The sequence below is a fragment of the Ammospiza caudacuta genome, chromosome 5 (genome assembly GCF_027887145.1).
Source record: "Ammospiza caudacuta isolate bAmmCau1 chromosome 5, bAmmCau1.pri, whole genome shotgun sequence".
In the NCBI taxonomy this organism is placed as follows: Eukaryota; Metazoa; Chordata; class Aves; order Passeriformes; family Passerellidae; genus Ammospiza; species Ammospiza caudacuta.
Genome location: NC_080597.1, coordinates 18,309,115 through 18,335,469, shown reverse-complemented (window position 1 = coordinate 18,335,469; position 26,355 = coordinate 18,309,115). Strand labels below are relative to the sequence as shown.

Below are 26,355 nucleotides of genomic sequence, written 5' to 3'. Positions count from 1 at the left end.
AATCAAGCAGCTGAACTGCATCGACCTGTGTTAACAGACATTAAAGATGCTGCTAGAAAGGCCTTGCTTTCACTTGAGCCTGCTGGCTCACATTTAAGCTCTTATCCACTGATCAAACAAGGTGAAACTGAATCTTATGGTTCTTTTTTGGATAGATTAACTCAAGCAGTTGAAAGGCAATGTCCAGATGAACAAGCCCGCTCTTATATCTTTCAAAATCTTGCTTCTGTAAATGCTAATGATGAATGTAGAAAAATTATTTTAGCTTTGCCTGATCAGCCTCCAACAATTACACAGATGCTAACAGCTTGCAGTAGACTTATGGGTTCACAAAATGCTGCAAATTCACAGGTCAATGCTTTGGAAAAAACACTGGAACACAATTTGACACAACGAATGGATAAAATTGAAAAGCTTTTAGAAAAACAAGAAAAACGTTGGGAAAATTCTGTTAATGTTGTACAAGTGGACTCTAATAAAAAACCTGTCTGCTTTGGTTGTGGTAAACTAGGGCACCTTAAAAAGGATTGTCGTGGGACATCAAATCAAATTTCTATTTGCCCTCGATGCCGAAAAGGAAGGCACATTGCTAAATTCTGTCACTCACTATTTGACATCAATGGCAACCTACTGTCGTTAAACTTCAGAAACAGTGCGTTCCACCGCGCTCAGACACAAATTGTGGTACCCACTGGCAATGGGTGAATGCTCTCACTGGGCTGGTCATGTCACAAAAGGATTGTCATCTGTAAAGATTCCAATCAAAGTGACTTTTTACCTGTCATAGGATGTGATATATATGAACTGCTAATATCTTGTTGTACAAGTTTTGTCCTCAGTTCACAGAATTTTCCAGGATTCAAGATTCTACTACTACATGGATGATCTGCTCATCACAGCCTCAACACAGAGATGCAGCAAACCTTTGCTGGTGTTGGGACTGAAATCCAAAAGTGCTGGACTTTACATTTCTACAACTAAACTTCAAGGACGCAACAAAGATTCAAGACTGAGACATCAGTTCTTCAAAGAAGACCATCAACTCTTCAAAGAAGACAACCTCATCCCTGGACTTTGACTGTGGTTTGAATTTTTCAGCTTTTCCCTCAATCTTTTAATTTAGTTTAATGAATAGAAGGTTCAATTTTAAAGGATGTTAGTAATGAAACTTTACATCGTTGGCTTTCCTGTCTTTTTATAACTTCACAATGTATAACTAATCCATGCTTTGTTTCTCACATTAGGGTATTCATGTTTCCGTGGACATGTTCTCTGGTGCAGTTTTTGCTTCCCTTCACACAGGTGAAACTGACAGCCATGCCTGTCATCATTTCCTGCAAGCTTTTGCTTCATTGGGTGTACCCCAAGAAGTAAAAACTGACAACGGTCCCGCATATATATCTCAAAAATTGGCCACATTTTTAAATGAATGGGGTGTTTGACACATTTTTGGTATTCCCCACTCTCCCACAAGCCAAGCAATCATTGAAAGAACACATCAAACCTTAAAATGCATATTAGATCAACAGAGAGGGGGAACGGAGATTACTCCACAGATGAGACTGAATAAGCTCTGTACGTTTTTAATTTTCTAAACAGTTCAAGTGAAGGTCCATTTTGATTAATAATTTGGGGAAAGGGTATGCTTCTATTTCCACAGGTGCTGGAATTAAATGGGTTCCTGCCAAAAACGTCAAACCATATCGCACTTCAGAACCTGTTGTTGAGCCCAGAACCGAGAAGCAAGTACGCAGACGTGAACCGAATCGAAGGATCCCGGGTCTCGCCTGACGCCTCTCGTGCCTGACGTTCTTTGTGCATCGGTGGAACCCATGAACTCTGATTTTGTGCCAATGTTATTTATGAGTATGCTAATTGAATGCTGAATGGTTGTTTAACAAAGCTAATTTTTGGCTGAAAATTTAGGTTATTGTTTTTGTTTAGAAAGAATTCTGCCAAAACTTAGTTCTTGAAAGAGATGGGGCAGAATCAAATGGTATACTTGTTTTGCTTGATTTTAATTGTTTTTTGTCGTGCAGATTTGCCTGTGGATCAACCGAAAATGAATGTTTGGGTGACCTTAGCCAAGGCTGCCGGATCGGATACTATATGTTTGTCTAATTCGGAACCAGAAAAGCCTTTTTCAACCTGTCTGGTTGGTGTGCCAGTGAAAGAGTTGCCTTTGGTCAAAAAACAATCTAATGGTAAATCAGGTGGAATTGACAATGGAAACAGTCCGTCCTTCAATTGGAACATTTGGTCCAAAAAACTCCTTAGGGCAGCATCTGAATCTCAAGAATTAGAAATCCTTGGTTCTTTGACCATGGATTTTTGTTTTACTTTCATGACTTGTGCCTGGCGAAAAGGTGATCCCCCAAAGTTCAGTGTTACTCCTCATTATTTTGCATATAAAAATTTGAGTTTTTGGTGTAATGTTTCAAACAGTTGGGATGTGTTTCCGGAGACAGATTAATATCCACGGCAATTGCCGAAAGGGTATTGGTTCATTTGCGGAGATAGAGCTTGGCAAGGCATTCCAGCTCACCTTGAACGTGGCCCTTGAAGCATTGGGATGCTCACCATAAATGCCCCCACTGCCAAAGCAGTGATGAAAAAGAAACAAAGGAAAACAAGAGCTGTTCCTCATTATGATGAGAACTGTCAGAGTGATTTTATGCCTTGGAATGCTGCCAGAAGGGTTTCAGCAGGTATATTTTTACCCCAGTTGGCTTCAGCAGTGGCATTGAGACAATTAGATCGAGTTGGATGTTGGCTGAGCAAACAAGCTAATGCCACATCCTCCGCAATCAGTGATATGTTGACCGATGTTGATAGTATTAGACATGCTACTCTTCAAAACAGAGCAGCCATTGATTTTCTTTTACTGGCACAAGGGCATGGTTGTGAGGAATTTGAAGGATTGTGTTGTATGAATTTGTCTGATCATTCTGAATCCATTCACAAAAGCATTCAAAAATTAAAGGATCTGACAGCCCAAATTAAAGAAGATGGAGGTTCCTGGTTGGATGATTTGTTTCAAAATTGGAGTTTTACACCTTGGCTAAGGCAACTTTGCAAGATAGGTCTTTATGTGTTAGGTGTTCTAATACTGATATTGATAGTGGTACCTTGTATACTCTGTTGTGTTCGGTGAATGATGAACAAAACAGTCCGAGAAGTTTTTGTCATTCAAGCAGGAGAATTAGGAAGTAGAAGCACAGAGAGTGTACGAAATCTCACGAAAGCAGTAGATGAGGGTATTGACATGAACAAAGGTTTTGAATTAAGGCCTTGGAATTGACCAGAGTTTTTCGAACAATGATTTGGGACTGTTGCCAAACGTGATTCATATCTCTTTCAGGGATTGGGTCTTCACAGTATTAAGTTGCTGTGCCATAATATAGCAATGCTTCAGTTTAGTGCAAATAGGTCTTCAACAGATAATAAGCAGAAATTTTGCAATAGAGCTATGAAACGCAAGTAGCAAACGACAAGAAAATGAAAGCTTCTGGGTCAAACAGAGAGGGGGAAATGTTGGAATCCATAAGGTTAGAGGGTTTTTAGGAAATGATTAAAAAAGTATAGGCCTCAGACTGAAGTTTTGTTAGCATTGCAAATACAGCAAAAAAGTTTCCCATGCAAGCAGAAAAGTTTCCCAAGCAGTAGACGTGACAAACTACAATAGGTCTCTGTGGAATTGGCTTCAGGATGGCAACAAGGTTATTTAATGTATATCTTTACAAGGTTAGCATGAATAGAACTTTGTTCTTTGTCTCTTATGAGCTAGTCTTTGTTTTAACTATCATTGCGTGTGCTTTGTGGGATTGGATAGAATGCTTGTCAATACATGTTTTCTGTGTCTGATTGGCTGAAACTAGACTGAGATGATTTTATGTATTGCTGTATGAGCCCTGCTGGAGGAGACATTTTTTTGGTGTGGATCAGTGAGCTGTCATGTCTCCATTTTGTATTTTGAGACTGATGTGCTGGAAATAAAAGCAAAAATCTCTTCACTGGTCTGGTTACAATGTTATCCATATTTGGATATTTTGCTGCGGCCTAGTGGGTTCCTTTATTAAGGTGTGGGTTCCTGACACAATTGGACTTATACCTGTCCCGTCCCCCGCACATCCCTTCATATGATTGTTGATCAGCTATGGAGGAATGAAGCAATATCTTCAAGTACCTTTCCTCCGATTTTTCAAATTGCCGTCCTAAGTGTTTTGAATTTTTTTCTTTTTTCTCCAAATCCTTTTTTTTTTCCTTGAAATTTAATTTGCTAGAGTGAGGGGTCGGTCTCTGTTTCATTAATCCCCCCACTGGGTACATGCCTGTTATCTGGTCTAAAAATTGACTTCCATGATCTAGTTGCTTCATCTGGAAAATTGTTTAGGCCATAAATCTCTGTGCAGATTAGTGAGATTCATTCCCTCAAGCAGAATTACATGTTGTCTTTTTAAATGTTAACTCTTTGGCCTCAAGAAGTTTATTGATTTTTTTATGGATAATAAAGTTTGATATGAGGTATTCCACAGAATATTGGCTTATTTTTTAGCTAATTTGCCACTGAATGTAGCTAGGCCAGCTGCTTGCATGATTTTCAGTTGACACTGCCGAAATACAGGAGGTGGTAGAGAAGACACAGTCCTCCCTTCCTCTGTGAGGCAGTTTGATTTGGGTGAGGAGGCTCTTAATTTTACATTTTACTATTATTATTTATGGTATTCAATCTCAGAAGACGTGTTGAAATTGTGCCAGGCCTTCCTAGCAAGAAATTTGTGTTGTTGACACAGGAAAAATTTGCTGATAAAGTTATTGTAAATAATTAGAGATGATTTTGCTTTATGTTTAAAAGTCATACTTTTCATGCTGTAGTGATTAGTGGACAGAGATAAACATTGGGAAAATATTGATGAAAGTGCAGTAATTTTTAATCCAAAATGTGTATTTAAAATGAATTACAATCCTGGCATATTTTTTGTCACCTGCATATAGATCCTGCTTTGAACAGTGCAATAATGCACAGGTCTGTGCCCTGGGTTTTTTCTTTTCTTTTATTTGGCAGATTTAACAATCTATTCTACATTTGTGCTTGAGTTTCTGGCAGCTCATTTTCATTCAATTTTTCATTGCCATTAAAAATTTCCATCTTCTTTGGGGAAGCACACCTGTGTTTTTACGCTTCCTGTATCATCTTCCATTCAGAGACATTTCCTGTCTGTACATGAGTGGGAAGATTTTGGTTGGAGAGGTTGCAATGCCATGAGGAAACATTGCAAGGGATGAACAAAGGCAATTGTTTCATTCCGCAGGGCTTTACCTAAGAAATTGAGATTATTTTGGGTATTTTTAGGTGTTTTGGTCAGATTTTTCATGACTGGGTGTTCTGTTCTATGCTTATATGCATTATTATATTCTTTAACTGTTTGTGTTCACTGTGGGAGTAAGAGAGCAAAACAAACAAGATATTGACACCATCACTGTTGGTAGAAATTAAGAAAGAGAAAAGTAAACTGTCAGAATGTGTGCATTTTGCAGGTTTGCTTAAGGTCTTGAGCATGTCTGTGTACCCATGCACTGAGGTAAATCTACACCGTGGAGAAATAATGGAAAAAGAAAGGGGAAAGTTTGGTAAGGGTAAAAGGGTTTTGTGAAGGCAAATATGAAAATGATAGGATGCATTATATATAGCCATACTGTCTTATTAGTTTATTGCCTTATTTGAGCATTTCTCAATCTGGAACATATTTATCTTCACAAAAGGCTTTTGATAAAGGGAAGTTCCATTTTCTTCATAGACTAAGAGGCAGAATTAAATGACCAGCCTACAATTATAAGATATAGATTCTCCTATAAGCTAACAAGAACAGGGAGTTGCTCTGGACTGAGATGTCCATGTCAGGACATTCTGGGTGTTGCTGTCTCACCTGGACCAGTGCCCTGCGCTTCCTTTTCTTAGTGGAACAGGCCCACACTCTCACTGACTGACTTTGTATCTTGGACACAAAGCTCTGGAAACAGAAACACACTGTTTCACAGATAGAAATTAAATCTATTTGGCAGAAAACAGACGCTTTACACTCTCTGCCTGAATCTGGCAGTGCTGTGTCATGCAATCCAGTGTTACATGTGCTGGGGGCCAGTAGCTCAGCACTTGGCTCTGCTCTTGTGAATTGAAGGCGACCACAGTTCTGGGATAATAACAAGAAATTGCTTTTTATTTGCAGTATCACACCACTTTGGTATTTACCTCAATTTCCAGGGTTGGTATCAGGAGAGCAGATGTTAATTTTAAACAATTGCCTTTATAGACATGATGGATTCATTTGGTGATGTAATTAATGAGAAGACGATTATTTTTACTGAGCTAATAGAACCTGTCTTTTCTTTTCCTCATTGCAAACTGTTTCATTGTCACTTTTCCTGTGTTGTTTCATTATATTAACTGGAGCCATTAAAATATTGCTCCCAAGTATTTTTCTGTCCATTGAATAATCATTGAAGAATAAAATATTTAAAGTTCAGTTATCTGGGTTTTTTTCCCAATAAGCTTACATGATTCATGCCTTTTCCATTTTCTGTGCACATTTAAAAAAAAAATCATTAGAAAGATTGACAGTTCCCTGGACTCCCTTAGACATTAGTTATTGGCTTATTTTCAGCTTCTTTCTACCCTTTGGTGTTACTTCTTCTTCCTGTTAAGATACATAGCAAATTTTTTTTTTTCCTTTGGACTAGTATTTAAAAATAACTATTTATTTAATATGTAAGTTATTTATAAACTGTATTCCTTAAATAGGGAGTGATTAGTGATTTCATGATGAGGAAATGATGAGAAATACTTACTAAGCTGTAGCATTCAGCAATGAATTCTGTATTTGCAAAGTTCCTAGGAACAGTGTGTTCACCATAAAAAAAAAAAAAAAGAAAAAAGCGCGGGGCTCTTCCAAAATCAAATCATTGGTTTTGCCCTTTCTTGGCTTGATAGTGATTGACAAACTTGATGTCTTTAGTACCCTATAATTTAGCTCATGTTAGAGGTGCCTAAATAAATTTAGTTTTGCTTAGTTATGCTTGGCTAGCCATGTTTCAGAATGTTCAGCTTTCAATAAAAAGAATAATAATTTTATATATATCTATATGAAAACTTCTGTACTTATCATACATTTTTTTCTGTTGTGGCCTTGATGGTGATAAATTTGCAATAAATCTTAGACTTGCAGCTGATTCAGGTCCTCATTTGTTTTACTGTTAAGGCAGGAAAGATAGAAAAATCTCCTTTGGAGAAATTTGAATTTTATTCAGCCTATACATTTTCAGTCCAAGACAGAAAAAATGCAATATAGGCTACTGTTAAAGCCCTGCTTTAGACTACTAAGAATCATGATAAACTGAAAGAAATACCCAATACGTTTTTCTTCATGTGCTGATTGAAAAGCAAAGCAGACCTTCCAGATTTTCTTCCATTTGACTTTAATGCTGAGCTTTCCTATTGAAACAGGAAAACCAAATTCAGCTTCAGAAAACAGGGAAGCAGCCAAGATATAAATATATCTTGAATAATTCTGAATGAATTTAATAAAAACTTCCCCTCTTGAAACTTATTGGAAGAAGTCTGTAATATGGAATATAGATTTGACAGGGGAAAAAAAGGCATCATGAAAGCGACAAATCTGTCATCTGCCTAGGAATACTTTGTAATTTAAATAATATAATCAGGGAGTGCAGTGATAGAGACATGGAACAATGCAGGCCCAAGGATAAAGTCCTGTGGGACATCAGCTGCAAGTGAAAAAGGACTCGATTAAGGATGGCTGTATTAAATAACGAGTGAATGGTCTAACAAAACCAATGTTTGCCAGCACCACATGTTGGCTTTACTGACACATCCAGAGTACAGTGAATCAGCAGGAGTGATTCTGAGCATTCAAAATAGAAGACTGACAGCATTTCATTAGATCAAAGTGATGAGCATGTGCACAATTGTCATTTCAGCTGATTAATCAGAGGACAGCAGTTAGGAGGTGTCTCCAGTAAACAGTTATAAATCCACTCTGGCAAGGAGAAAAGCAAGTTCTAACTTTTGGAGATATTTGCAATACGAGAAACCCTCTGGGAATAAGTTAATTGAGCAGATCCTTGCCAGATATCATAAGGAAAAAAGGGCATTTAAAGATACCTGGAACTGCTGCAGGTGAAACCTGGAAAAGTGGGGAAAGGAATCTAACCAGAGGAGTAGTCCTATAGGTTTTTATTTTGGTGAGCCCATAGAAAATGAGCTAGATGGCTTGTCTCTTGAGCTATGATATTAAATTGATGGTTTCACATTTATTTTAAAATTCTTTGATTAATTTGAATGTTAGGAAGATATGGGAGTATGGTTCTAGTAATCCCAAGGTGAATATCCAGCAGCCCTATGTTCTGCATCTTTTGACTACCATGCAGCAGGAGCCCCCTAGTCCAGTTTTCCCTACTTTATTCACTTTGTATTAGTGTTTATTAAAATTACCTCAATTTCCCATCATGGGGTGATTTTAAATCTTTTAAAAGATTTGTAATGGTCTGATTCCTCATCATCTGCTATCACTTCATGAACAGCACAACTTTCCAATTTATTTTTGTTCAAATATACAAGGGTCATATTCTTCATCTGGTCTCTTCAATCAAATTATTTGCCTAATTTTATTTGCAATCTGTGTAGTCATATGAGCCCGAGGTGGAAACAACCAATTAGATCACACTGTCATTCCTCTTGCCAACATGGAATATAATCTCCCAGACAGGGACATGTGCTTGATTTTAGCCAAAAGCTCAGAAGAAACTCCTGATCTTCACCCACTGAAATGTAACCTCTCATCTGTTATTAATATATTTTCAGCAAATGATTACCAGAACATCTGCTTATGCCCAGTAAATTTTTCCTTCCTTCTCTTAAGGCTGACTTCCCCAGTGGACTGATGGAAGAGAGATTCTGCAGCTCTTTCTGCTCTTTAAAATAGCATCAGTCCACTGAAGAAATGTTAGCTGAAGTTGAGGGAGTGATTTTTATCATTCATGTTGCACCTATAGGGGAAATAAGAGCAAAATGACTGCACTAATCGTAGGATTTCCATCTAAATTTTTATTTTTTGATTTTTAGTCAGGAAGCATAAGGACACATTCAGCAAACACATGTTTGGAGTTTACATAAAGATGGAAACAGCCACACAAAAATCATTAATCTTGGCTTTAATGAAGCCTTGAATCAGAGGATCACTGAAGTTGGAAAAGACCTCCCAAGATCTTTGAGACCAACCTTCAACCTGTCACCATTTTGTCATCCAGCCAAGAGCACTGCCACATCCAGTCATTCCTTGGACGTCTCCAGGGATTCACCACCTCCCTGGGCAGCCCCTTCCAATGCCTAGCCACCCTCTCAGTGAAGAAATTCCTCCTGAAAGTCGTCTTGTGTCTACTTCCATGCCTTTCTCTAAGGAATATCATCTGACAGTCTGTGTTCAGGAGGATGATGGCAGAGGCGAGTTTTCAGGAGGGCTTTGAAATCTGAGAAGGCAGGAGCTGTTTGGATTTTTGTGAAGGAAATCCCCTCAAAGAGGAGGTGCAGTATGGGAGATGGTGTGACAGATGGTCATTGTCTTGATTTCTCTGATATTCACTTTCTAATCTCCCTCCCAACTTTTCTTCCCTACATTTCCACAGCAAGCATTTATCCCTGTGATTTGCTGGTACAATTTCTTTGTGTGCCTTGAGGAAAATGCTGTCTGAACCTTCCTTCATTTAATTTTCATGTTTTTCTCAGGGGTGCTGCTTTCTGCTCTCAGGGTTCTTTTCTGTAGCTCCGATGTGCTACCAGGACATCTTTTGCATGGATTGCAAAAAAATGGCAGTGCCAAAGCTCTTTTGGGCATTTTATGCTTCTGACCGGCATAACCAATCATTTACATAAACATGAGGCTCATATCTCTTACAGAAGTTAAATTTTTATGTTTTCTTTAGGTTCGCTATTCTAACTGCAGATATTTAGGGCAACAAATGTTGGGCCTGATTCCCTGTAAGGAACCACTGATCTGGTGAAGTGTCTGGAAAATAGTTGGCCAAAATGGAAAATGATAACTAGAGCAAAGTCCACCCAGAGCAGGAGAATTTTATTTTATCTTGTTGGTTCAGATGGACACAAAAGCCCACTAAAGAAATCAGATCCTTTCTCAAATATCAATGTACAAAAAAAAAGCGGTATCTTGGGTGTTTCTCATTTGCGTAATTCCAAAATCTGGACCTATAGCTTTCTGTCATCCTGGTGCACACACAGCTACACTGCAGGCAGTAGATTAATGGATTTTAGAGCATAAAAGATTCATCTTTTAAGGAAAATGTCACTTTGCTGTAGCAGAAGTTGGTTATTCCCTGTGATTGTTGCCTACTGCTGAATGATTTTGTTGGAGCTGACAACTTGAGATATTAGCACTACATTGTATTCAAGAATATTTAAAGACATTTTTTCCCCTTTTTTTATGTTTCAGAACAAGAGCCAAGGAGTTAGTTTTGTCCGTATACATGCGCCTTGGCAAGTCCTCAGTCGAGAAGCAGAACTCCTTAAAATAAAAATGCCCACTAAAAAGGTAAATATCTCCCATTTTCTATCAATATGTTTTATGACTGAAGGATCAGAATCATCATTGAATATATAGAAGCCCATGGAGTTCCTTTTTTTCAAAAATCAGAGAAAACAAACTGTCAGACTTATTTTTTCACATTTCCAAATCTTTTCACATGATTTACTGTTCAGAGCTATTTTTAAGAGGGGATTTCCAAAGGGTTTTTAAAGGCCACAGAGGCAGCTGGCTGAGGGACTGCATTCAGGAGGGTGATGACAGAGATGAGTGTTAAGGAGGGCTTTGAAAGCTGAGAAGGCAGGAGCTGTCTGGATTTTTGTCAAGGAAATTCTCTCAAAGGTGAGGGATAGTGTAGAAGATAGTATGAAACTGGTCACCATCTTAAGACTTATCCAAAGAGAGAGAGGCTCTTCCCAGAGAATCTGTTTTGGTGGTATCAATGACTTCATGAATTCAGATCTACCTGTTGTCACTAAAACTTCAGCAAACTCTTCTTTTCTGTCTTTTTTCAGAAGAGCTGCTGGCAAACCTTGTAAATTCCAAGTAGCAAAGTCCCCAATCTGTGTTCCTGAAATTATTTAGTCCATTGGTTAACAATTCCATCAGAGTCAGGGGAACTGCCTTGTGCTTTTAGTTAGTGATACTCATCAACTGCACTAAAGAACATTTATTTCTTTGCATTGTCATTAGAAATAAAGGAAAAATTGTGGGTTTTTTTTCTCCAACTGTGTTGATCTTTGAGTTTTTCATCTTGTTTTCACCCACCAAAAGCTTCATTCTGGTTCATGTTTCATGCTGGTACAACATGTCGTTATCAGAAGACTGCCCAAATCAATCTTGCAGACTCTCAATGTGCTTGCATCCCAGGGGAAAAAAAAAAAAAGGATATTGCCAATCAGTCTTTGAAAATGAGTAGGTTTTAGACAGCTACAGTACTCCTAGAAACTTTCTACATATTAAACTCCTCTCTTCGATCTCTTCTAAAATTAATTAATTTTATGCATTTTTAGTGCCTACTTATTTCTCCCTCCTTCTGCTCTTATGGGAATTTTCTCATCCAAGTTTCTTGCAGATGCACCAAAGTAAATTTTACACTATTTTAATTGATGAGTATTGTCATCATTTTGACCTGGTTAAGGGCTGTCCAGGAGCTGATAATCTCTGATGGCACCCTCCTCATTCACAGCAGTTCTGCATCCCTCCTCCCTCCTCTGATTGGGAGAAAAAAATCTTCTATTATCTCCAAAAATAAAAAAAAAAACCCCTCTGTTATCTCTAGCTGCAGAAATGGCAGCATTCCCAGAAACAAGCTTGACAGAAAAGCTCTATTCATATCCTAGGGTTTGGGTGTTTTTTTGAAATTAAAAACAGTTGAAAGAGGAATTTCCTTTGAAAGAAAAGAAGTCCACTTTGAAAAAACTGAAATCTTGTATTTTGGGGATTTGGCCATATAAAGTAAAAAAATTTATTCAGTAACCACCAAAAGGAAAGTTCTGGTTTTGTTCAAAGATACAAAATATTGCTGTCAAGGCACCTTAGGAATTTTCTGTGATGCTATTTTTATTTATTTATTTAAGGATCATACTAAACGATTCAAAAAAGGTATTTTCAGGGGAAAGTATTAATCCACCTCTAAACACGAATTGGTTACAAATATTTGTTCCCAAAACATTCTGTTTTAAATAATCTTTCAGAATATAAGGCACGCTGGGCAAAGATACCCTCTGAGCCCTTTTAACTATATATCAACTTCTGGATACGATAACAGAGCTATTTTGGTGTGTGAGACTGTGCCAGACTCAAATATGAGTATGGGAAAAAAAATAGGAACAACTGGGAGGGCTGTTCTGTGGCCAGAGCTGTGATGTCTCTGGCTTTAGTGAGTCTTGGGGGATTGAATCCTGTGACTGGAGTGATGGGATAGGGAAGTTAAAGGCTGTTCAGGAGTGATAGGCAGAGATGGAGAGGTGGAGGAGTTGTCCTGTATGGAAGGGAATAGCTGCAGGTAAGGGATTATAAGGCTGACATCTTCTGGGTGAGGGTTAGGGGGATGGAAAACAAGGCAGATGTCATTGAGTGTTCTGTAGGACTGATGAATCATTCCATAGGCAAGCAGGAGACACTTGTGCTTGTGGGAAATGGTCACTTCCCAAACATTAATTGGGAGTGCTGTGACAAGCAAGTCTGAGAAATTCCTGAAGGGTGTTGAAGATAATACTTTGCAGATACTTTGAAGATAATACAAGGATTCAGTGAGCCAATTAGGAAAAATGGTCTCCCAGAATGGATACTTGTAAACAGAGAAGGACATATGGGATATGTGATAATAGGAGGCTGCCTTAGCTATGGCAACCATAAAATGGCTGAATTTAAAATATTCAGGCTAATGAGAACAAAAAAGGTCAGCAGAAGTGTTGCTCTAGGTTTCAAGAAAGTAAACTCAAAACCACCCAGGGAGCTACTCAGCACTGCTCCCTGGGAATCTGCTTTTGAGTGCTCCATGAGTGCTTGATTGAATAGGGAATTCCTCGTGCAGCTTGAGAAGAAAAAGCAATTTTGCATCTCTAGCAGCAAGGCCAGGCCTCACAGGAAGTTTACAAATCTGTGGTTCGCATATTCAGGGAGAAAACACAAAAGGCCAGAACTCATCTAGAGCTCAAAGTGGCCAGTATTGTGCCACACAATTAAATCACTTTTTAAAGTATGTTTAATAACAAGAGAAGGTGTGAGGAAAATATTGGAGCAATCCTTGTTGAAAATGGTCACCTGACAAATAGGAATGATGAAAAAAGGGGGCCTTCAATGCTTTTTTTGCCTCAGCCTTTAATATTAATTGTCTTGGACTGCCTGATCCTGAGGCAGAGAACTGCAGCTGTGGGAACAGTTTGTGGCTTTCCATTTGTGGCTGCTGAATTTTTAAGGGAGCATCAGTATCCACTAGATGTCTAGAAGTTCCATGGGGCCTTGTGAATTGATCCCACAGTACTGAAGGAATTAGCAGGACCCATTCAATCCACTCCCAAAGGACTTGGGACTTGCTGAATGGAAACTACTTGGTATTACTACAATTTAAACGAGGGAAGAGCCAGGAAACGAGATCCCTAATATTCCAACCTCAGGACTTGGAATAATTATGGAGAGAGTCATACCATGTGCAGCAGAAAGACATTTGAAGGGCAAAGCATTCCTCAGGCACAGACGACAAGGTTTCACAAAGGAAAAGTCCTGGCTAACTAATTCTATATCCTTCTACTATAAGGTTTCCTGCCTAGTGGATGAGAGGAAGGTAGTAGATGTAACTAGTTTTTTCCCCCTGGATTTTAGTAAAGTTTTTACTATTATTATATTTTAGTATTATCCTTCTGGACAGGTGGTTTAACTGTGAGAAGAGCACATACCTGGAGCTCTGGGTGAAGAACTGGTTTTCTTTTTTCTTGTATTAATAATTCTGCTCTAAGGAATTTTTTTCTGGAATTAGCTGGTGAGGTACAAGAACTTTTTCGAACTGCAACCTATATGGATTCAGGTGCATATAGTCATATGGGAATACGACTTCAGAGAAGGCACTTCTTTTAATTACAGGTTTAAACATATGTGTACAGCAATTTTTTTTTCTTTCTTTATTGTAGTGTAATTTTGGAAGGGGCATACTAATATACAGTTTTATTTCTTCAGATGTATGAAATCACAGAAGAAAAGGGAATACTCAAAACATTAAATGAAATATGGTGCAAATTGACTGAACCTCTGCAACCCCAGGTGCCACAGCAAGAAAATACCAAGATGAAAACCTTGTCCTACCCATTTTCCAGAGAGAAAATATATTTGTGAGTACTTTAAAATGTGATGGACTGTGGATGTGACATCCTGGTCAGAGAGTGAGAAAACCGGATAAGTTTTCTCACAGTGGACACATGAAAATTTTAGGGAGTTGTAGAGAAACTATGATAGCTTGTTATTATAAACAACCTGCAGGTGGTGTTTTCCTACTCTCTGTTTTCCTGTTTTTCTCAAAGAAAGGTGCTTTTATTAATTAGCCAATCAGGTGAAATGTATAGGATCAGTCTATAAAAAGAGAGAATTTTCGTGTTAAAGCTGCTGCTGTGCAAACTAGCCTTCTGGTGAGTCTGTGTCATCTCTTACTCAACAGTGACAATGGACAGTGAAAGAAAGCCGGAATGTATAATTTTAGAATTGTTATTTCTTTTTCCCACATTTCAGTCAAAATTCAGAAGTTCATCAAACGTATCTGGAAATCCTGAGGGAACATCCAAAATTGTCAGTTTTTCAGTGGATTAGCAGAAATACAAACTGCAGAGACTTTCTGCCAGTGTTCCTCTTACTTCTGTAGGATAAGGCACTGGAAGCAGTGCATCAAATAAATTTCTGTATGTTTAGCTTGAAATGTAGAAATCCTCCTGACAAATTCCTGATTATTTGATTAAGGATATTACTGCCTCTTTTGAAAAAAGCAGGAGCTAGTAGAAATACAGCAGTATTTTCCATCTTTATAGATTCATTGCAGCAATTAAAACTAAGCTAATAATATGCAGATAAGGAGTACTTGACGTCAGCTCTTTCACTCAGAATAATATTTCAGGGCCCAGTTTGACATGAAACACTATGTTTTTCCTCCTAGGTGTCTCCTTGTATTTATGTCCGATAAATAAAATTCAGTAATAAATACAGTGACCCACCATTTCATTTATTGCCCTCTGACAATTTTAATTAAGTCTGAATATAAGTCAGATGGAGGAGAATCGATGGTTGATGGAGAAGAATATACTGGGAAGCTAATTTCACATATGATTATTTTGAGGTTTAAGGGAAGGCATAATTGTGGTGGAATAGTTACTTGAAATCAAGTGAAATGTTGACTGTTTAGTGGCCAGGAAAAGAGTAATGAATATCTGCCTCAGGCTACTTGAAACCTACTAACACAACCTCAGTATGTTATTGTGTTGAGGAGATGTTATAAGAAAAACATTAAAAGGTCATCTTCTGTAAACAATACAGGTTCTTCTTCCTCAAAAGGCATTTTATATTAGCTAATAATTTTGCATATAAATGCCCACCATCAGTGCAATCCTGGTAGAGCTCTGAATGATTGGGTCTTACATAGCACATTCTGTTATGCTGTGCTGTGTAATCTATATTCCCTTTAAATATCTGCTTTTTTGATTAGCTGTGGTTTCTGAGTGACTTCTAAATTAGAATCTTATCTGTTGTCTTACGTGTTGCTTCCATGTCTTAAAACAGAGCTGATTTTCTTTTTCCTCAATGTTTTAGGTATAACATCAAAGACAAAGATACCTTTTTTGACAATGCAACCCGCAGCCGAATAGTAAGTTAGTAAAAATAACATATCCTTGTCTTCTTGTCCTGAGTGGGATTTGCTAGTGGGGTTTAGAATGGGATTTACAGGGAATGTTTTAGTTTCAGCTTTGCCGTTTTCATTAATTTATGCATTTGTGTATTCTTGCTGAACTATAATTCCTGACATATATGTATATAAGGACTTCCTTTCTGGAGCTGCAGGAGTGGGAAGTGCTCTGCAGGGAAGTTATTGACTCCTCTTCAGTGTTCAAAGCTCTTTTCAGCCCTACTCCTAATCTTTAACTAGATTTCCTGCCATATAGTTCTACTACTTCAAATACTTCTATAAGGACATAACACAGCAGGCTTTAGCCCACAAATGCTGGGCAGATAATCCAGTCATAAAATCTGCTAAATTATTCAAATATTTGTACAAATGAACACTGCAGAAGCCACCCATTTTAGAACTTTGTTTTATTGCTAATTCCATTATGAAATTCATGCTAAAAAGGATCTGTTTGTTATCCCACTGTTCTTTTTTGCAGGTGAGGGAAATTTTGAAGCGCACATTTACGAAGGCCAGAAACAGCATGGGTAAGGTGGAGGAAAGAGAATTAGAGGTGTTCTTTTGAAAGGAATTTTGTAGGTATTTCACAGAATATTGTTTTTTCTAGCAGGACACAAAATATGCTGGCACATCTTCCCAAAAGAAAAAAAATTAGAGATTGAATTTTTTTTTTTTTTCTTGAGGTACATAATCAGAATTTATAGTCCATGGTTTGGATGGTAATGGGAGCTGGCTTTTCATTTCTACAGGTGCAGCATCTGGCACATTACTCACATTTAATGAATCATTATAAAATTGGATTTGATTACTCTATGATCTGCTTTGGAAAATTCAGATGTCAACTGCAATATGTTGTATTGTTTCTTGCAGGACCATATTTTTCTTGCCATTTCAATGGAATAATTCACCTTTCCAGGTTATTTTTATTGCTTCAGCTTCAAAAATTACCTCCCTGAGCTGCCTAGTGAAACATATGACTAAATATGACTGTTTTGAAGATACTTTTGGGATAATGCTGAAATACTTGGAGCTTGATGTTCAGAATGTATTTAATTCTCTTTAAGTTCAGCATTTATACAGGTGTACATATTCTCTTTTCTGTACTCTTCTCTCTCACCCTTTGTGAGATCATGGCACATGTGGAAAAGAAGTGATCGTCCTCCCTGACATATTTTCTAGAAATCTTTCTGTAAACTTGGCTACCTATGGATGGATCACAGTGTCCAAGGGCAACATTCCTGGCAAATAAAATGCTGCAGCAAGATTCTGCACAGTCCTGGTGTGATTTTGGGCAGGGCAGCTCCAATAACACACATTTTTGGTACAGGAAAATGATTAATTTAGGTTTCCTTGAACAGGAGATAGATTTTGTTTTAATTACATAAAAAGCATAACAAAGTGAAAGGCACAAAAAATGCTTTTTCTTTTTCAACCAAAACCACTTGCCTTTTTCTAGTATAAACTTTTAAATTTATGACTGCCACACTGTTTCCTTTAAAAAAAATATTAAAATATGGTTTTAAAAATGTCAGGCATTCTCAATTTCTAAAACATTTTTTGGCAGTTGTTGCTTTTTAAACTGTTTATTTGGTGGTGTTCTATGTTTTGATCTGCTCAAAAGCCTCTAGTGGGGCAATAGAGGGGAATGCTGCCTTATTTTTCTGGAGTGCTGAGAACCCTCCTGGAGACTTTGGAATTTTCTGCAGAGAAAACTGGAGAGAAGCTCAAGGACAGAGTAGGAAGGGACAGAGCACTTTGACAGTGGAGATATTTGCTCTTAAGGTTTTCTTTACTTTAATAGCTTGTTCTGGTTTATAGTGGAATAAAACACATCATTAGAGATCAAAGGACTAGTAATAACTTCTCAGGAATTTTTTAACTCTAGCATGAAAATACAGCCTGATGCACTTCAAGCTCAGGTCAGCTCAAGAACTCATTTGACATGAAATAACTATTTTAGCATTCCCATCCTTTCCATCTTTCTGGTCTGTAGCCAAAACAGGATTGTGCATCATGTTTGACCTAAACTTACTTATTCCTTTGATCTTCTGAGATCCTCCCCCAAATGACCTCTGTTTCATATGTCACTAAGGCTTTCCCATCTCACTGGTCTTAAGCTTAAAACCACTCATCAGGAGAGGTTTAAAAGATTTTTTAATTTTTTTTCTTTTGTTATTAGAGTTCATTGCTTATTTTGCACAAGAGGCAGGACAGTGATGTTGGAAGTGCTTATAGCAGTCTGGTTTTATAGACCTGTTTTATGAAATTAACAATACATCAAACACATTTGCTTATGGATTTTTTTACATCTGTGTAAGGCTGAACCTGATTCTGCTCCTATGATATTAAACAAGGAAGGCTTATTTTCTTCTAGCATAACTCTGAGTAACTGTAAACTTCCAAACACTGAAGTTTTCAGGAGCAGGCTTGTCACTATTGAAGCATAATTTCCTGATTCTATGAATGCATGTAGTTGTACTTGTCCTTCTGTCAAGGGAGACATTTATTGGTACTGCCTGTCTAGCATCTCTGACCAGAAGGTTTCTCCCAAATATTTCAGGACAATGTGTAATTTAACTGTGGAATGTTTTTCATCACTAAAGACATGATAGCTAGTTACTTGTTTTTCTGGGCATTGAAAGCAGAGAAGCCTGGAATAAATTTATAGATCTATGTTTTTCTGTATAAGTAATAATCAGAAACTACTAATCTTTGGTTGCCTTTTTATGGAACAATTTTCCAGGGACTGAAGATGGAATTGCTGTAAGAGTTGCAGGTCTTGAGAGCCAGTAGGGATCTTGTGTCTCTCTACAGGTGCTGCAGTCACTGCTGGGAATTCTCTTGCAAAACTAAATTCCCTGAAGTGCCCATGGCCAGGCTGGATGGGGCTTTAAGCAACCTGGGATAGTGGAAGGTGTGCCTAGGGGGAAGGGACTGATGGATCTTTAAGGTCCTGCCAACCGAACCATTCAAGATTTCATAACCACAAATTTCTGTGGACGTTTTTGTGGGGGTTGTTTTTAATTGTTGGCCAGTGGAATCTGTAGTTCTGGCCATTGTAAAGATTCAAGAAGGACTTCTCAATGCTTTGCTTCTCAGTCATGTGGCTCTTTGCTGTCAGGATGAGAAAGTGATCAGAAGAGTCTTTGCACTGTGCTGTTCACTGAAGAAAAGGCACTTTATGGAAGTAAGTTTCTCTGAAAAATGTTTTCCACAGCCAGAAACCCAATGTGGCTCTCTTCTCACTCTGAATATTGTCAGTTACGCAGCTCTGTCCTCTCTGGAATGTTATGAAATGAAATCTGTAATAATGTTTTCTGTTAAATCGTGCCTGTTTACCACCTGCATTTTTCTTTTTCTTTTAGGCATTGGCACATTAATAGCAAACAATGTTTATGATGCAGCCTACCCACTTCATGATGTATGTATGCACTATGAAAAAATCCAGTCCTCTGCTGGTGTCACTCTGGAGACATCCATTCACATTCTTATTTGCTGTCTGTGACACTGAAAATCTCTTTTAAGTGTGATTCTAATATGAAAACTCCTATATAAGTAGATTTCAAGTTGTGACCTGAAAGTAAAATTAACAATGTAGGAGCAAGTAACCAAACTTTTCTTTATTTTCTTCTGCTTTTACATCAGTTTTTAAATTATTTTCTTTCTCCAGGGTGAATATGAAGGCCAAAATGATGACATGAATGAAAGAAAGGTAAAATACATAGCAAAATTTATTTCATATTATATTTAATGTAATAAATGATGTTCTAAAGCATTGTAAAGCATTAGCCATTGTACAAACAAGTAGATATTTTAACAAATGTATGCACTTTTTGAATTACATATTTTCCTCTATTTCTACATTTTAAAATGTTTTCCCAAGATTTTTATAATGTCTTCTTATAAAGCATGTCAGTTAATTTAATTTGAAACTTGCATCTTGAAATGCTTCCAGATTCCCTCTGCATACATATACATGATTTTCAGCCTGTCAGGAAGCTAAAATTATTAAATAACCCATGTAATAATTTTATTTTCCTAACTAAATGCTCCTAGAGAGCTGTGGTTACTAAAATAAAATATAGTTGTACTTTTCATTTGATTGTGCACTCAAATAAATGTAGGCAATTTCTAAAAATCTGGTTCTAATTATTTTGTAATTAAAGTTTCTAGCTATCAAAAGACATTAAAAAATAGAGCAATCCTCAAAATAAACAGTGTGAATTCAAACTCTGTGTCATATATATGCTTACTTTTAGAAATGGGAAAAAACAATTTAATTACTAATAAATAATTAATTTCGTTTTATAGATTACTAATAAGTCATCCATTAAGATCCTTTCCATATTATTTTATGTTTGCTCATTTATTTCCCTTGATATGCAAACAGTGGGATAGGAAATGCAGAGGGAAAATAAAGGGAGAGAAAGGGAAGAAGGCAGAATGAAGAAAAAGGGAATGTTTGGAAACCTCCAATATTTACTATACCATGAAGACTGAGTTCATACAAATGAAGGTCATACAAATAAATCTGATTTCTCCAATGCTGAATTAGTAAAATTTGAAAACATAATCTTTGTAGTTTTTAGTAAATAATGTTGCCATTCATCCGCTAGATGTCTTCATGGGCCGTATACAATTTAATTTAGTGTATGAACCTTGGTAAGCAAAACAAAGTTAGAAAACAAACTATAAAAGAAGCTTGTTTATTTGTGTCTGTAACCTTGAACTTTTTGTTCAGGAAGGCATTGTCTCCTCTGGACTTGGAGAATTTTCTCTGAGAGGCAGCTCCACAGATTACTGAAAACAAATATTTTGGAAAACAAATATTTTAGAGGAAAACACTAAATGAACATCAGTCAATGGAGGAAAATTGGGTACTGTGGAATGGGGGGGAAGAGGGCCCAGAGGGACCAGTGTCTGGAAAAATATTTCCCCTACTAGTTGTATTTTGTGCTGCCCTCTTTTTATTCTGCTTATTAGACTCAGTTATGAAGTGTTAAGTATTAAAAACATAAAAGCTTCTTTCCAGAAATACTTCATTGATTATTCACATATGTCCCTTCTGCCTAGGCCTTGAATCTTCTGTAGTATTCCTATGCATAACATCATCTGTTTTCTATCTGAATCTAATAGTCTCAGTGTTTAATTTCCTGAAGAACCCTGAAGAACCCTGATCAGGTTTAAAAGAAAGGAGGGCATTTTTAAACTTTTTTTTTTTTCTTCTGCCCTCTTTTATTTTGCCCTCTTTAACTTATCTGTATCTTTGAATTCAATTTTCTCTTGTAAAAACCCCAAATATGAACTCAGTCCTTATGGAGTACTTAAGCCAATAAGGCAGCACAAGTAATTAAGGTTTATGTACCAGTTTATAGCATAAAAGGTTAATCCTTATCAACCTTATTCAGGATTTCCTTGGAGAAAATGAACATTGACACAACACTTTTGTCCCATCCTACAAGAATTAGAAATCTGCTATGGAAACCTTAAACTGAGAGGGTTTCAGTTTTTACTAAGACTAAAGGAATTTCCCAGTTTCGGTGTGATTTCTGCTCTAAAAAAAAAGTCTTTTTAAGAATGGTATTGAGCAGCAGAATGGTAATAACTCACCGTAAGTATTAACACTGGTTTAGTCTTTAAGTTTCTAGCCCACTGGCAACTTTTAACCCTTCATTGCTGTCTCTATGTTTGACATTAAAAAAGTCCATTAGGGCTTTGTAACCCACCTGGGAATTCCACTGTCATCATATACTAGAGCAGCATCCCTATTATTAGAAGCAGATCAGAAAATTCATATAAACTTACAGAAAGTACCTGTTCCTAAATGGAATGCTATTTTAGACAGAGTTTTCTTTTTGCTCTTCAAATTCCATTCTGTAGCTGTGTTCAAGGAAGCCTTTGGGGAGTTTTAGGATCATAATAGTTTTAACTTTCTTCTTTTATATATGTGAATGAATGTATTTATTAGTATGATTATTTATGAAAATAAATAACATTTTATAGGTAATGCTTGGGGGTAATGGCAAGGGGTGTTTTTGAACAAGCAAGAACAAGCATTCGTATGAAAATATCCTTATGGCAGCCAGGACAATCCTCTTCAGTCAAGTTGTGTCCCATAAACCATGGGAATCAGGGAGGGAATAAGCAAGTCTATCCCAAGTTCTTTGCCTGTTGCAGTTGAGTGTGTTGTGGTCAATCTACCCCAGGTCCTGCAAGGTTTCCTTTTATCCCCGCTCCTATTCCAGCTGGATTCCTCCCACTGCAAAAAGTTTCTGTAGAATCTGGTCCTTCCTTTGAGCTCTCTGTAAGCTGTGGGGGGAATCTGCATGTCCAACAGCCTATGTGGCCTTGCGTTATGTCCCCAGCATGGGAACACAAGTGGCTTTTGTATGGGTTCTACTGGGTTTATCAGCCCCAGGAGTGCAGCAAATATTTTTAGCTGTTAGATGATTTTTGTGAAAACAGAAGTGATAACTTTTTTCAATTTAATTCTCAGACTGTTTTTTTCTTTTTCTTTCTTTCTTTCTTTCTTTCTTTTTCTTTCTTTCTTTCTTTCTTTCTTTCTTTCTTTCTTTCTTTCTTTCTTTCTTTCTTTCTTTCTTTCTTTCTTTCTTTCTTTCTTTCTTTCTTTCTTTCTTTCTTTCTTTCTTTCTTTCTTTCTTTCTTTCTTTCTTTCTTTCTTTCTTTCTTTCTTTCTTTCTTTCTTTCTTTCTTTCTTTCTTTCTTTCTTTCTTTCTTTCTTTCTTTCTTTCTTTCTTTCTTTCTTTCTTTCTTTCTTTCTTTCTTTCTTTCTTTCTTTCTTTCTTTCTTTCTTTCTTTCTTTCTTTCTTTCTTTCTTTCTTTCTTTCTTTCTTTCTTTCTTTCTTTCTTTCTTTCTTTCTTTCTTTTCTTTCTTTAGCTGCTGTATCAAGAATGGGCAAGATATGGAGTGTTTTACAAGTTTCAGCCTATTGATCTCATAAGGTAATGTGGACTTGCATAAAACACCAAGGGACCTGGTACTGAGGTGATGCAGATTAATTCATTTCCACTTACTTCAGCAAATGAAACCTTGGATTGATCAGAACACTGAAAATAATATCCCCACTGCTTTTTTTGTGGCTCTGGTAATAATTTACTATAACAAAAATCCATTTAACCCCCATTGTTACCTATGCTTTTGGATAGTGCTTATTCCTGGAAGAATGTCATACTTCTTTTTGGGGTCTTTGGGGTATTGACTTGCTCAAAGGAGAGGAATTGCCATTTACATTGGTGAATTTTTATTGGAGGGTATGGTTACAAAATCTGGCAAATAATCAGAAGCTGGTATTCATATCATGAATCAGTGTGAAAGTATTTGACAGTTTTGAGATTTATTTGATTTTTTTACTCCTGATTTTACAAGTTTTATTCATCTGAACACATCCACATGTGTTCTCAGTGGGGGGTTTTTTGTATATTTATAAATTTTATCTTTACAAACATGGAAGAAGCTGGCTCTAAAATAAGACAAAACAAACCAGTCATGATTTTTATGGATTTACCACAGTAATTAAAAGAAAGGCAAAACAATTTTTGTTGTATCATATTTTGTTTGTACTATAAGCACCAAGTAAAGAAAAAAAAATTGAGTAAACAGCTGACTGGAAATATTCTTTTATAAGATGTCTACTTAGGAAGAAATGAATGAAGATATTAAGAAATAGGAAGAAAAACCCTCAACAAATATCTGTTTTAAAATAGTTTGTAGTATAAGAAAGATGACAGTTGTTACCATTTGTCTTTTGAGTAATCAAACTCTAACCATTTTTATTATATGATCCACCCCTATGTGATTGCCTGCAAAAGCTGCTGTTGGTAATATGGATAGCCAATAAGCTTTGTATAATATTTTTTTCTATTTTGAGCTAAAGCTGAAGTACTGCACCTAGTTTTTCAAAGAGTAAAGCACTAACTTTTAATGTGAGAGGAATTACTCCTTATTGGGAGCAAGATGTTGCAAGATGTTGCAAAATGGCAAGTGGAAGTGAGGCCATCAAATCCTACTAAGGTTCTGCAAGGCTTTGAAATTTCCTCCTTTTTTGCTTCAAAAGTTTTGTGCAAAATTTATGTACCTTTTTTATGGCAGTTACTGTGGACAAGCTCCTGAGTGGAACAGGTAAACTCAGAATGAGATTACAGCACCCTGCTGTGTTGTTGGTAAATATTACCAGTGTTAAACTAAACTGTCACTGGCTAGAGGAATTCTTGAGTTTTAGCAGACCTGACAGCTCAGCTGAGTTAAAAATAGAGGTACATCTGCTTACACTCCATCTTAATTTGTATTTTGCTGTCTCCATTATAATGTTTCACTGTGCTGATATGATTTCATAGAAATCCTGTGGTTTAAACTTCTGTGAGAAACATAAAGAAGACCAAACATGTGCAATTGATTGTCTGTTCTCAGAGATGACTTTTCTTGCTTTCATCTTCCATATTTTGCTTGACTGCAAGTTTGACTGTTACCACTAAAATAAATGTGGTTTTTTTTTTCCCCTGGGTAATGTTAGAGCTTTAGTGTAGATGTACCTGAAGAATGGCCACCCCTCTCTTTCTGCTGGTGAAGTGGATTTCTTCACTTTTGTGCCATGGCGGTATCTGAGCTCAGCCTTGATGTGGATACTTTTTCCCTTAGCAGACATCAGTCACATTTGTGCTTTTTGGTTATTTACTGTGACCCTCCTTTCTTAGACTACTTAGATTATACTCAACTTTTTTTTTTTTTTTTTTTTTTTTTTTTTTTTTTTTTTTTTTTTTTTCTGGTGTAACTTAAGTTTAAATTCAGGCTTTGATGGACAGATGAAGCAACATCCTTTTTACTTACAGCCTTTCCTGCCTGCTGTTTTCAATAAGTGCCCTGCTAATTTTTAAATACAGCATGCAACATATATTTAACTATTACTGTTTCACTCTTATTCAGTAGGAATGCCAACTGAAAGTCATTCTTTAACTCAAGTGACTATGCTGGAAGATTAGATGTGGCACTGTAGAATTATTATAGGTTATTCCTGGTGCCTCAGGACCTTTCCTCTGATCACACAGTTGTTGCCATTACCCAGATGATTTACACCAAAGACAGGAACCACATATTTGTTATACTCACTCTTCGTACAGACTGGGGATTTTCTTCTAATGTCTGTAATCCTCAGGGAATTTAACTGCACTGTCAGTCTTGGAAAATTTTGAAGTTCTTCATAACAAAAGGAAATAAAGGACCATTATAATATTCACCAACAATTCCATTCACTCCTGTCTCTTAATCTGTAAAAATATCCTTCTCTGGCTTTGTGGACTGCTTTGGGCTATAAGAAAAATCAAATATTTTTGGCAAGGAAATGCAGCTGTGAGTACGTAAGGTTTCACCAAATAAGAGCACACTGCATATTACATATTTCTATTCTAAAGCAGAACAATTTCACTTTAAAACTTTAAGGAAATATATAAGCAGATTGTTCAAGTAATACAGTGCATATCTTCTGCTGTTACCCTACTGCATTTTGAGGACAACATCTTTTTATAGTTCCAAGAATCTCTATAGTGAAGATTCCTTCCCAACGTGAAATCAGTCCAGCTTGCAGTTTTCATCATTAAAGTTCTAGGTGCAGGGGGAAGTGCTGTGCCAGCATACACTCATCCTTGATGTCCCTCCTGCCAGATTTTACAGCAGAGAGCTTCCTGGAGGGGGCCAGAAGCATGTGGGTCTCTGGAGCAGAGTCTGAGCTGGTGAAAAATCAACATTTTCCCCATAATTATATCTCTTTTCCCTTTCCATGATATCATTACCCCCCACAACTCCAGTTTATTTATGAATGGCCTTTATTTTCATGGATCCATGAAAATGGTTTGCATTTTAGGAGTTTGATGGTAGGGCAGCTCTTTTCAGCTGAGTTGTAGGAAGTTTTCCCTCTCCTCACTGGAACCTCTCATCAAAGGCCTTACCCAAGTGCTCCAGCCATTGTTTATTGCAAAGCAGAGGGGTTTTACTTGTGGTGCATAAATCACCAAGGAATTTGTGTTGAATTATTCTGCTGGATACAGGCCTGTGACTGGAGTGAGATGATTTACTTACAGCTCTGCATTTCACAGACTTTGCCCGTCCTGTAGGAAGTGCTTCTCTCTGTGTCTTTTGGCAAGGGCTTGTTCTTATTTATTGTTGCTTGTATGAGAGATGGAATTTTAAACCAGTAGGTTTGGATTGTAGTGGTGAGGAAAAGCAGATCCTTGCTTTCTGATAAACATCATTCCCAGGCTTCAGATCACTGTCTGAGCACTAGGATCCTCATTACCACCCTCCTGCAGTGGGATGTCCAAAAGCTAGATTGAGCAGGAGGTGTGTAT

General features: G+C 37.1%; 1 protein-coding gene across 1 annotated transcript in view; it reads left to right on the top strand.

The window, feature by feature from the left end:
- The window catches only part of ANO2 (anoctamin 2), a 160,887-nt gene that overhangs the window by 25,684 nt on the left and 108,848 nt on the right, over positions 1 to 26,355 (top strand). The window contains exons 4-10 of the mRNA XM_058804969.1: positions 10,521 to 10,619; positions 14,289 to 14,440; positions 15,903 to 15,957; positions 16,475 to 16,523; positions 19,362 to 19,417; positions 19,667 to 19,708; positions 22,895 to 22,959. Coding sequence (XP_058660952.1) covers positions 10,521 to 10,619; positions 14,289 to 14,440; positions 15,903 to 15,957; positions 16,475 to 16,523; positions 19,362 to 19,417; positions 19,667 to 19,708; positions 22,895 to 22,959 — 518 coding nt within the window. The remainder of the gene's footprint in view (positions 1 to 10,520; positions 10,620 to 14,288; positions 14,441 to 15,902; positions 15,958 to 16,474; positions 16,524 to 19,361; positions 19,418 to 19,666; positions 19,709 to 22,894; positions 22,960 to 26,355) is intronic.